The sequence below is a fragment of the Pagrus pagrus genome, assembly GCF_965226575.1.
Source record: "Pagrus pagrus genome assembly, chromosome: 2".
NCBI classification, from domain to species: domain Eukaryota; kingdom Metazoa; phylum Chordata; class Actinopteri; order Spariformes; family Sparidae; genus Pagrus; species Pagrus pagrus.
In genome coordinates this window covers 15,050,566-15,063,727 of record NC_140186.1, presented here as the reverse complement: position 1 = coordinate 15,063,727, position 13,162 = coordinate 15,050,566, and the positions used below count along the sequence as shown (strand labels likewise).

Genomic DNA, 13,162 nt, shown 5'->3' with positions numbered 1-13,162 from the left:
TCTATGTTCTGCTAGATTAGTTTCCAGTCCACCGTCCACAGCCTGTCAGTAGGTAGGGATTTACAGGAGGCCTTATGTAAGATGGAATATGTTGTGGAGACCAGTCCTGGGTCTGGTCAGAGCTGTATGAAGATGGATGTGTGGACTTTTTCAGGATATTTTGAAGACAGTAAGTGTAGGGCTACTTTCCCTCATCTGGTCCTTTAAATTCACCTGTCGACTGACATGTTTGGGGGGTTGTAATTTTAAATCAAACTACACAATTTTAAATGTAACACATTTGCTGTTCTGTGTTTACACAACATTAACTGGGAATGGGTTTTTACAGGTTATTCTGCTTCGTAATCTCACTTACATCAACATTCACTTCAACAGGAATATTGTTTTAGTATCTAGTTTTGCCAAAGTGCTAAATACATGTTCATGGTGGAATGGGGCTAATAGCAGGAAGTAATTGAGGTTTATTTGTCTTGATAGAGCTAGGGTCTCTCTCTCCTCGCCTGTTTCTCCCCCAGCCATTCTTTCCACATTGCCAATAACCTTAATCTGTTCTCAAAATCTTATTCACAGTGTTGTTCTAGTTTTTCTTTATTTTTTGTGAGTCAGCACTGTGGATTTGTTTAGCACTTCAGGCCAGTCTTAGCTTCGCTTCTCAGACTGTAATACTTGACTTGCACGTAACAGCAGCATAAAAGCAGACTAATTTGGGCTAAAATGCTAAGAAGGCTTAGCTTAAAGGCTGAAAAGGCTGCCAGCATAACCCAAGGCTATCTCAGACAGCCCCTATGGGCTGTGTTTCCATGGTAACACACAATTACATTTGCTGACAACTGACAAAAAGAAGAAAACATGACTCAATTTGCGGTTTAACATTGCTGTAAAGTGAGAAGTGAGAGTGGCAAGAGTTTTTGGAAACCCTGAGAGCTCACTGGAGGTATATATTATTTTCTGCTATTGCCTCATTCTTCCTGTAACTTGTAACCTAATCCTGCAAGGCATGGGCTACCCAGTGCCCAGAACGCAAAGCAAATTAGTCTGACTCAAGATGGTCAAGTACCAGCTTTGGCAAATGATGAGCTTAGATGTCTATCTGCAGTCTTTTTATTAGCTCTCAGACAGACTCAAAGCCTTTCTTTATTAAACTTGCACAAGAAAGTGGCTCACTCTTTAACCCTAAGTGTGAAAGTGTCATCAACACATTGCAACCAGTGTCTTTTATCATTAGTTAGAATAAAGCTTTGATGGAGTTATAATGTTGTTTCAAGTCTGATTTGTTTTTGGGGACAGAGGGGTGAGTGAGAATGAACAGACAAACGCTTCAAAGGGCATTTGTTAACGACTGCAACAAAGAGCATTTGAACCATGACCAACATGCTTTTATTTTGTGTTTTTTAGCATATTGGTTTTGTATATTTTTATATATATTTCTACCATTCTGTCTGGATTTGAGAGTACATTGGGAAATTAATTTCTGTCCTGACACCAAATGTTGGAAGTTTCTGCATTTATTTCCATCCTTTTCTTTCTTAACAATGACATTTTCTCTGACATGTGATAGATTTGGTCATGATTACAATGAGAAAAGTGCAATTCAGCTATCTGACATTCTCCTTGGTCGAGACATGAGTAAACTCATGGTGGAATGAAGTGAATGACAGGAAGCAATTGAGATATTCTTGTCTTGATAGAGTCTCTCTGTCTCTTCTCTTCTCCACATCGCCTGAAGCTCCAGCCTCTGTGTCTGTGTCTGTCACTCTCTTTGAATTCCTTAAATCTTTTTTTTTTTTTTTAGTCAGCAGATTCTCACTTCTCTGTTCACCTTGCTTGACACATGCAGATATTGATATATTTCCATCAGTTTAATTGGTATTTTCTTCAAGAAGACATACATTTGCTTCCCAACAGCATACGTTTGAAATAAAGGTAAAAAGGTGCAGGATCACAGGTATGTGCATAATATTAGAGAATCTCTAGGCTTCTGGTTTGAAGTCTCTAGTATTAACCAATCATGTTTGCACAGGTTCTGGTTGCATGCAGGGAAACAGTCTGTGTGGAGAGCAAACGTTCATCTGCTATTGTCTGAGGACAATTTAGCTTTTTATTAGCTTTTTTTTAAAGGGTAGCCCCACCAACTTTACACAGTGTGTTTACAGACCTTGGGTACTACTGCTTACATGAAAAAGTAGTATAAAACCTTTTTGTAGCTCCAGAGGAAGCTGCATTTAATCTGATAAATTGTTTCCAGTGATGTGACTGAGTTGCATTGTGAGTAATGTAGGCCTCAGGTTTTGCAGCAGTTGTGTCCCCCAAGACTTGTAAACACACCTTAATGTGTTTTACCTCGTAACTCAAACTCCATTCACGCATCTTAAGTTGCTTATTGGACTGTAAACAATGACCGCTGCACAGAAGAGGAAGCCCAACAGCCGATCAGTTAAAAGATTGAAACAATAGCAGCAGCTGATGGATGTGGCAGATTTTTTTAAATTAAGAAACAATTTAAGGTACAAGGGTCCTTTGGCTCAAATAGTTTTCCTTCCTTTTTATTTTGCTTTTCATCTTACACAAACAAACATAACATCAAAAAATACAAAAAACAAAGCACGTTCATTTCACATCAGCACTCACTTGGCCAAGTAGAGTGACAGGTTTTCAATCAAACAAGTGTACATATCAATGTTATGTTTACATATCAATGCCAAGTTAATTCATAAATTCAACAGCTGGAATAAATACTGACTGTGCAACATCTTTATTCTTTGCTGGCCTCTTGTCTTTACAATGCCTTGTCAGAACAGAAAAATTCTAGATGAAGTATCAGAATTCATCAAGAAACATTACATTTGATTAATCCGTACATTCTGGCAACAATAAAAATTGCACTTATGACTAACTTTGCTGTTAGAGCTTCAAAATAATTGATTCAGTCTGTTTCCCTTGTATGTTTTGTTTTTAAAGTCCATTGAATATCAGAGCAGTCACTGTTCATTGGGAGTCATCATCGTCACACAGTGTCAGCTGGCAAATAGTTTTAAAAAAATGTCGACTGTGTGATACAAAAATTTAAAGAAAAAAGTGGAATTGTAAAATGAGGCTTATGTTAAACGTCTTGCCAAAAGTACACCTGTCAACTGTGGGCCTTGAAATGTCGATGCACAGTGCTTCCAAATGACAGCAGTAAGTCCAAGGAGTTGGCTACGTTTGTGTACATTTCCAAAATGTGGCAGCTCACAAGCAGTTTCATCTTAAGTAAACAAGATGGGGATGAGGGGTTGAGATAAAGTTTTAGTCCTGTTTGTGCTGGGATCAAGCCATCGTTCTCAGTCCACAGCTTTAATCAGGCTTTGATTCTCAGATACAGTCTTTCTTGCATGTTGGTCAAATATGACCCTTTGAAAATAAATAAAAGATTCTCTGGTGGCGTCTAAATGTCAGTCTCTTTCAGGCCATAGCAGTCTGCCAGATCATAGAACTGATAACTGCTCTGCTCACAGTTGTAAATCCCCATAGAGACCGTGTCTACTATTTCAATCCGGCCCACTGCAGGTGTCGTACTTTTACCTGTCCCTCCCTTGATTTTGTTTGACAAATTGTTCACCTTCTCTTTCAGCTGGAATGAGGACTTCTGCAGTGGTGGAAACAGACTCCATCTCTGGAAACCTAGCGAGCGCCCTTTCCCCTTGTGTAACAAAGAGCTGCCACAGGATTCGTGCATAGCATATCCAGGCTTATAGTCTCCCCTCTGATCCCTTGTCATTCCTTTGACAGCTGTCCGCCACCTCTGGTCATAAAAGCGACGCAGGACCCTCTGTCTCTGGTGACACTGGCACCTGAGAAGCCGAGTGAAAGCACGCTGGAACTCTTTGCTGGAGCAGGGGTAGATCATAGGGTTGATGCAGCTGTTGAAGTAGCCCAGCCAGAAGATCACCTTGAAGACAGTTTCGGATGGCTTCAGAGCTGGGAAGAAAGAACCTAGAAGAAGATGGAGGAATATTTGTGTGAATGTACAATATATGCACATTCAAAATCATGTTTTTAACATTATTATTTGCAGCTTTTTCTTCTTTGCCAATGCGTCAAACAAAGCAACTCGGTCAACGCATTCAAACTATCACACTGTAGATTCCCCTTTGGGACCACTTCTGGAGGCGCCCTTTTCGCAAACTGGTATAAATCTGTTTCTGGAGGTGGTCAGGGTGGTTGGACAGGTCAAACACAGGTCTTTCATCCAAGAGACTTGAGTTTAAGTCTTGTGTGTAGCTAAAAGTCAACGACTTAACATAAAACTGACCTGAAAATGTTATTTTCCTAAACCTAACCAAATAGTTTTGGTGCCTAATCCTGACCAAACTGGGGTCAACTCACAACAGTCCAAAACAAATATTATGTGGAATATTTCTCAGCAAGCTTCACACTATAGGGGGAAGCAGAGCATCATAGACGAGATCCCAATGTCATGTTATTATTTTTTCTGATATGTCCCATGTGTGTTATGTGTTGCTGTTCATATGTGGTTATATGTTGTATATGTATGTTGTAATAAACTGAGTGATCAGTTCTAGGAGAAAATGTCAGATCTGCGGTAGTGATTTCGAAATGTTTTTGTGGTAAATAAAAAATCTTGCATATAGATTTCCCCTGGTAACCTAAGGTAACCCCATGTTTAACTCTATGAACTGCCTGTAATTCGCTCAGGCAAAGTCTGTCCAGACTTGTGTGAAGTGGCCATAAAGAGCTCAAAATGCCTGCGAGAGAGCCCTCATGCACTTTTGGAAATGGATCAGCCCTAAACCGTTGCAGATTTACCAGGAATACACCTCAAAGTCTGTTAGTCTGTGAGTGTGGACATTGAAGCTCAGGGCCACTGACCAAGCTGCTGTATTTGACATGTTGGGAGAGAGAACATGATGTTAATTTAAGTAAAATTACAGATTTGACTAATAGCTTGTTTTGAATTGGTATATCAATCAGCCCATTTTTTTTGGAATGGTTTATGTTATTTTAGGAACAATATAGGAAAGAAATGCTTGAATGATCCTGAATGTGCACTTTCGTTGTTTGATGCATTCATCAAAAACAATACATTAAATGTATGTATGTGTACATTTTTCACCCCTCTGACAGTATGGTATTCACAGCATTATTTTTTGTAATGATTTATGGTGCAGCAGTAGGTGTGTGGTTGTGTTTACAGTAGCAGAGTAGGTTCTGACATTTTGTTCACTTTTATTAATGGAACAGACACCGATACAGCATGCTTCAACCACGACGCCAATGCACAAAACTATTTTTATGATGCTTTTGCGTGAGTAGAATATGTGGTTATTCTGCATTTTCATATTAAAATGTTTTATTAATTTTAATTCATTCACATTAGTCTCACCTTAACCAGATTGGTAACAACATGAAGGGGCTTTGTTTTTAAGATAGAGGTAGAATATACACCTTGTCTTAAGGTGTTTCCCACGTTTGGATGAGAAAAATATAACAAAGACGAAAACCACGATGAATGGTAATTTACAATAATCAAGATCACGAAGGTTCAATTTCTGTGAAGCCCTCACTGCTTTGCTATGGCAATTGTGGTAAGACGTGCTGCTTTCTTATGAGATTTTGCCTATTCTTTCCCTTTCTGGTTCCAGGCTTGGATTTAACGATGTTGACCCTGGTCAAAGAAGCAACATATCACAGTGCTAATGTCAAGTCTGCACCGCCTGGGCCTAGAAGTCCATTTTCATTTCAATTTTGTTAGTACAATGTGGAAATATATGAAATGGCTTGTATGTAATTTTCACAGTAATGGTTTCATGCTGTTTTGACATCAGCTACATGAGGGCAATCCAAGCTGCAAAAAAAAAAGAAATGCATGCAGGTGCCATTTACTCTGTGACATAAACTGAATAATAACACTCTTATGTCTATCTTTTTCTGCAGCATGAATGTTTTCTTGTCTGTAGCATCTGCTACTTGATTCTTACTTTACCTTCAGTTCTGTTAATAGACTCAACTACTAATCAGTTCTGACACGATACGGTCAGCGATTAAGATTAATAAAGTGGTTAAAGGAGGTGATTACTCCATTGATTCTCGTCACTGAAATGACCTCAACTTACAGGCAGACAGCAAGTGATTCACCACTCTGACGCACACTTGTTCAACACCATAATAACAGGTATTTTCTTTAGGTTCTTCTTTCTTTTTTGTTTGATTGCCTTTAAGACAACAGCGTCTCTTAAGTCAAACGTCTGCATGATGATTGCCAAATATTTTCTGAGGATGTGATTTTTTAAAAGTTCACATTGGCTTGTATCCGAGTACAAATCATAAAGCCAAGTAAGAGATCAATGCAGTGAATACACGTTGAAGCCTGTCAAGGAGTCTGGGGACCTGTCCAATGTCTTCGACTAAATTTTTTGACGGCTCTTTTGTGTGAGCAGACAGATTCCTGATCAGTCCATCAGTTAAAGTGCTTGGGGAATAATCTCTTGACATTTAATTTTCTGTGTGAAGGTCAACATTTCATGAAGGGCTTTTTAAATCTCACCTTCAACATAAGGCCACATAGGATCAAGATAAAGTTGCATAACCAATGGTATGCATGAAATAGTAAGGCATATTGACCATATTAAATATTGTGATGGCTTTAGTAGCTGTAATGCTACGTATATTACCATTACCATTTTTTCATTTTTTTAAGGACCTATTTGTAAGAAAAAATTCTTTTTTGAGTCTCACTCCCAACTCGTTAAAAAATGACACTTTGGGATTGTAGGACGGGTCAGCAGCCATTCCAAAGTGTCCAAAAGTGTCCAAACCCAGAGCATCATTATTTGACAAGTTGGGAATGAGAATCAAAGATCAAATTTTCTTCCAAATAGTACCTTCAAGGCTAAATAACTTCCTGCAGCAGCCAGGCTCTGTCAGAGCAAACACAGTGTATTTGTTGGGATTCATTTCTGCTGCAAATTTACTATATTAGCGTTTACAGCTGCAGGACAGTGTATGTGAGACCTACATAAAAACTACAGAGCCCATATTCATCATAAAGAAGAAACATGTCAGAAATTACAACAGTGTGGCTTGCTGATGTGATTTTAATAGTTTCTGGACACAGTGGAGGTCACAGAGAAATAAGGGACATCAGGAACAAGTCTCTTTCTGCATCTTCCAGCAAAATGCTGCTGACTCAGGTGTTTCTCATCTCGAGGATGGCAAATTATTGAAGGAAAAAAGTAAACTGGAGCACACTCATGGATATAAAGCCTTCAATTGTGCATACAAAGACACAGTAGTGTGGAAACAATTAAAGGCCATTAATTTATCAGTGTGGTCCAGTCCCCTTTTTTCCTTTGAAAGACTACGCAGGCTTAAATACTTGTTAGTCGTGTCATTATTGGTTTATTGTCATGGGATTTATTGACAGTAAGAAAATATAGAATATCACCAGATTCTTCAAAGTGGAAACAAAACACTTCGGGGTGTCTGGCCACAGACATGGCCCACCTTGCATTCCCAAACACAAAGGGATCACTTTTCATTTTCCCTAAAGTTACAACCACAAACAACAGAACAACGTGCCCTTATTCATTCATTTAATTTATAATGGAGAAATGAAAGCAGATAGAGACTTCTGGTGGACCACCATGGAACCTTATTTTAGAAAAAAAAATGTATGACAGTAAATGGTGTGAGGCAAATAATAGTAGTTTGTCATAAAACTGTTGAAGTATAGGACTGTGAACTACAGTCCTGAAAGGCGATGTCTCATTTTGACGCTCACCAAAACCCATAAACGAAACCTTGTTGAGCCAGACTTTATATTAGCTAGCTCTTTGAAGTGACCAACTCTCATTTCACATCAGAATCAGAATTCCTTTATTCGTCCCGCAAACGGGGAAATTTGTAACTGCCACTGTGAATTGGGCAAAACTTGTGATTTTCACCTTTTGTCATACTTTTTCTGTGCCGAAGGGACGGCCATGTTGGTGTTGGTTTAATCATTTAATTGGTAAAATTATCTTTTAAATTGACAATGTATTGACATGTGTCATTCATGGCACACTTTAAACGTGATAAAGAATGTTTTTGTCTCGCACCACTGACTACTGCACAACTTCTTTTCAGAAATATTGTCCCATGGGGCACACCGGAAGAGGCGGGATTTCACCTCTCTATAGAAATGGTGTCAGGCTGCCAGCCTGACTTGATCGCGATTCAGGCTTCATTTTCCAAGATTTCGTGCATAGTGGCATAGTGGCAGAAAAAAAATACAGAATGAAAGCAAGGTTTATAGGAAACCAATCTAAATGCCATTGGTGTCAATTTTCTACAGCCATAACATTGTGCAGTCAACATTTACTTCTTAACAATAAGTTAGAGCAAAATTGCAGCATTAAAGAGAGAAAGTGTTGAGTATAATACAATTGTTTGGGTATTGTAGGTTGAAGACTGCATAAAACTCATGCTAATTTCAATCCATTGAAACATAACTGCAATTATATTATAATTCATAAATATATTAATCACAGTACTTATATTTTTTATGGGCTCTAATTCTCTAATCATACATTCCTGCAAAATGATGTAATTTCTAAACCATGTGTATTGCTTCAATAAATATAAAATGCACAATAAACCTTTACAAAGATAAACCAGCCAATAAAAAAAATCACTAATTAATTCATATTAAAAGCTAACTCTTCAGTCCCTGTGTGATATGGTTGTGCTTGCTGTTTCATCCATTACACTGGGAGAGAATGAGCATTCAAAGTGATTCTGAATGCAGCGCTCTCGCTGGAGTTTCAGATGACTCACACTACTTCGTCTGGATTTGCATCATCACAGAGAAAAGGCCTGATTGGCACAAGAGGTGCTGGAAGTACATGTCTGCCTCTCAGCAAAAGGTTAGTCATTATTAATGTGTATCTATGATGTACCAACATCAATCTGTCTGACTGACCAAGTATGAGTAAGCAGTGACTGATCCACACAAACAAACAACAGCCTCTCAAAGGGATGAGTCCATAAAACAACAGTGTAACACTTCATTGATCCCTATGGGGGACTTACGTTTTAAAGTACTTCCTCCGGGGTGGCCACAGTTCTGGATCAAATTGCAGAGCAACATGTCTGAATGGATTCTGCAGGGCTCATTGTTGCCGGCAAGGAGCTTAAAATCCTGAGTCTTTCATTTTTGTGGCTTCAACAATCACATTACAGACATTAGGACGCAGACACTATTTTAGATGATAAAGGCGTTCTCGACAGTCTGACTTTTTTATGATGCAAATTAGAGGCCTCTACCATCGAGCAGGAATCATAAATTTAAAATTCAAGATGTCGTCAGACCTATTTCTCAAAAATAATTATTCCTTTTGGCAGAGCTCCCTTTTGTTTTCTCTTCTGAATACTGATTTCTGCCACACAGAGACTGTTTCAGACTTCAGATCCTGGATGATGTTTTCTATAAGCAGGTGGTATGTAAATGAAAGTGATATGATTAGAGATTGTTTGTCATCAAATCAACTCAAAATGCATGTTGCAGATGTTTGTCTTGAGAGCCTATAGATATTAATATACTAGTAAGTGTGATTACATAATGAATGTAGGGTCCCAGTCTGTGACAGTATAATAATTTGTACTAACAATAAAAATGCCTTTGTTTAAAACTCATTCTTGTCTTTGCTCATTTCCCAAGAAGAGATGGAGTATATCTATCTTAGACTTCTGGATAAACGTAAACTTGCCCTTTTCCCTCCCACTGAGTGAATAAAGTGATTAGCAGCAGCACCCTTTTGATTTCTCCCCACCTCACTCTCTCCCCCAGCGGGCATTGCTCTAATAATTTGATTCAGTACATTTGGAGGGGCAGCAACAATGAGAGTGCTGTGAGTGCTATACCTGATAACTGACTGGCCATAATGGCTTTTACAATCAATTACGTGAAATATATGCAAAATGAAAATTCATGAGGCCACCATTAGTTTGTGTGTGTGTGTGTGTGTGTGTGTGTGTGTGTGTGTGTGTGTGTGTGTGTGTGTTGTGAAAACTGTTACTTTGTGTAAGTGCAGCTTTATATGCATCTTGCATTCTTTAGTTTGAGTTACTCTACGTATATCCATCATGACTTGCATTTGTCATCCCCACTGAAGGGCCTTTTAAACCATCTTGTGATTATTGGATATTTCCTCATCCTAACTCCGACATCCTTTCAATACTCAATACAGTTCTAAAGTTGTTCTTATCATTACATTTTTTGTATTCTTCGGTGCAAATACTTTTGTATTTTCAGGACTTTCAGGTAGAAATTCATCTCATTTCGCAGTGATCTTGCTTGTGGCTGCCTTTATGTCAGAGACAAATTTCCCTGGAGACAAATAATAGTAATCTTGAATCTTGCAGTTGAATAGGTATTCCACTGGACCGGGAACTAGCATCTGTGATGGTTGCAAGATGTCGGGAGCATTTTGTTTCAGAGTGCTCATTAGTGAAGAATGCCAGTCTATTGTGTCTTAAACCATCTCATAATTATTGGACATTTCCTCATCCTAACTCCTACATCGCATCCTTCCAATACTGTGGTCAGTTTTAGAGGTGCTCTCAGCAATACATTTTAATTCTTCAGTTCAAATAATTTCATATTCTCAGGACTTCCAGGTAGAAATTAATGATGTTATTTAGCAGTGACCTTTTCCTGCAAACCAAGAAACAAAACCCTTGACACGGTTTATTTGTATTGTGTTTTATATGTGTGAGACTCTGTCTACAATACGTGTGTGCTTGTCCTTGAAATACGCTTAAATATTTTTTGCATGCATGTGGAAGCCTATGCCCAAGACATATTTCCCTTGAGACGAATAAAGTAATCTTGAATCTTGAATCCTGAATGGGTGATGAACTGGACTGGGAGGGAGCACATGTGAGGGTTGCAAGATGTCGGGAGCATTTTTGCTATAGAGAGCTCATTAGTGAAGAATGTCAGTCTATTATGACTGCTCTTTTAAAAATTAGCCATATGAAAACATAAGGCTCCCAGAAGAATGTCAGGCATGAAAACAAGCCACGTTAATGATCACGTTGCAGATTTGACCTTTTCTGACTAAAACACGAGTTTTTATAACATTAGAACAATGTTAATTTGATCAGCTGCTGCAAATGGAAACCAGCATAACGCATGTATTCCATTTTGACCTGCAGTCAGTATCATGTTGCGTCGTTTATAGAAATCTATCTGAGGAGGAGCAGCAGGCTGAAAAGTTGAATCACTCCAAGTGACGCAAATGCATTAATTAGCTACTCACATTCAACATAAATTAATTATCTGGAAAATATCTCACATCACTGCCAACGTACGTCTCCCACAAGGTGCTCAATCATAACATCAATTAGGTTACTTGAAGGCATTTGATGAGTTAAAAAATAATAATGCCCCTGTGCGCATCTTTGTGCGTTCTTGGCACATTTAATGCCAAGGGAGCAGAAATATAAAGTTATAAGACATACCAATGGGCAGAAAGAAGAAAAAAGGCAGCCAGCACAAGATGAACATCCCCACAACGATGGCAAGGGTTTTCGCAGCCTTTTTCTCCCGGGAGAACTTCATCAGCCGCACTGACAGCGAACTTCGGAACGGGTGGTTTTTGCTGCTTTTGGAGCTGGCCGGGCGCGCGTCCTCCAGCACGCTGCGACAGTGAATCCGGAGCACCACTTCCATCGACTTGTCCCTCTCTCGCTTGACGCCCGCTTCCAGACTCTTGGTAGTCCTGCGGGCCACCACGTAGACCCGAAAATACATGATGAGGATGACCATGAGCGGGAGGTAGAAAGAGAAGAGAGAGGAGAAGAGCGCGTAACCCGGCTCCTCTGTGATGCTGCAGATGCTGTCATCCACAGGCGGCGGTTCTTTCCATCCCAGCAGCGGCCCGACAGAGATCACCGTGGATAAAACCCAAACTAGGACCAAAATAGCTACCGCCTTCCTCTCTGTCATAATGCTCGGGTATTTCAGGCAGTGTTTAACACCTATGTACCGGTCGATGGAGATGATGCAGAGGCTGAGGATGGATGCGGTGCAGCAGAGCACATCCACCGCAGCCCAGATGTTACAGAACACCCTGCCAAACACCCAGCATCCCAGAACCTCCAGAGAGGCAGAGAAAGGCAGCACGATAATGCTCAGCAGCAGGTCTGCCATGGCTAGGTTGACGATGAAGAAGTTTGTGACAGTCTGCAAATGTTTATTGCACACCACAGACAGGATAACCAAAATGTTCCCAACAATCGCCACCAGAATAAAAAGAGAGAGAATGATCCCGACCCCGACAACCTGTGAGTCCATGGTGAAGTTCGTGCATTTCGTGATGCTGTCGTTTGGAAACACTTCGTCCAAAACTGATCCATTGAAAGCGTCAGCAAAGTAGATCCCATAGCTGCTTTTGTTCCTCAAGTTAGAGTCTGTCATTTTTGAAACGCCATATAGAGAACTTTAGAGCAAGTTTATTGAAGAAAGCATTGTGGGTCAGTCTCACAATCAAGCGTGCGTCCTCGCAGTCACAATCTGACACTGGTCAGGCGAATTATAGGCTATTTGAAAAATGAGGCATAAAAATGCAAAGTCCATGTAACTACATACAAACGCATGCATGATTAGGAGCTTGTTAGTGCTAAAAAAAATTTTAAAAAAAAGAAGAAAAATACGCTCACTCAAAAAACAACTGAGGTTTTCATTGTGGAGGAAGTAAAAGTATAATTTAGATTTTTTTAAAAAGTGATAAAACAACAACAACAAAAATCAAATACATTCAGCTCCATCTCCACGCATTTCCTCCATGTGATGGTCTTCCCACTGGTGGCATCCTTTGTAACTGATCACAGACTCAGAGCTGGTACAGCAGGTCTGAACCTTCAGCTCCACCCACACGTCACATATTTACTGTTGCGTTCAGGCTCTCCACGAGAGAGCGTCACTTTAAATCCGGTCACGAATTCTCTTTGACACGCTGAAGAGGTCTGCCACGTTTAATTTCTTTATCTGACTTGATTTCACTGACAGGTCTTTGATTGTTCTATCTGTGTGTATGATGATATCGTATAGTCTTATGAAGCACTCCTCATTGGAAAAATAAAGTGAGACAAAAACAAAATAAAACTTAAAAAGATAAAA

At 39.5% G+C, this 13,162-nt stretch overlaps 1 protein-coding gene across 1 annotated transcript; it reads right to left on the bottom strand.

The window, feature by feature from the left end:
* Window positions 1-2,533: 2,533 nt before the first annotated feature.
* Window positions 2,534-12,664, bottom strand: adra1d (adrenoceptor alpha 1D). The gene is made up of 2 exons (XM_084373464.1): window positions 11,503-12,664; window positions 2,534-3,972 (listed from the first exon to the last, which is right to left on the bottom strand). Exons 1-2 carry the CDS (start codon window positions 12,458-12,460, stop codon window positions 3,425-3,427), a joined length of 1,506 nt encoding a protein of 501 aa, XP_084229590.1. The 5' UTR covers window positions 12,461-12,664; the 3' UTR covers window positions 2,534-3,424.
* Between the last annotated feature and the right edge of the window lie 498 nt (window positions 12,665-13,162).

What these genes read in the sequence shown, in the direction of transcription:
- adra1d (XM_084373464.1), bottom strand. Translation starts at nt 12,460, where the DNA reads ATGACAGACTCTAACTTGAGGAACAAAAGCAGCTATGGGATCTACTTT. An exon ending in TTTCTTCTTTCTGCCCATTG is followed by an intron (nt 3,973 to 11,502) that starts GTATGTCTTATA and finishes ATCTTCTTCTAG; the next exon opens with GTTCTTTCTTCCCAGCTCTG.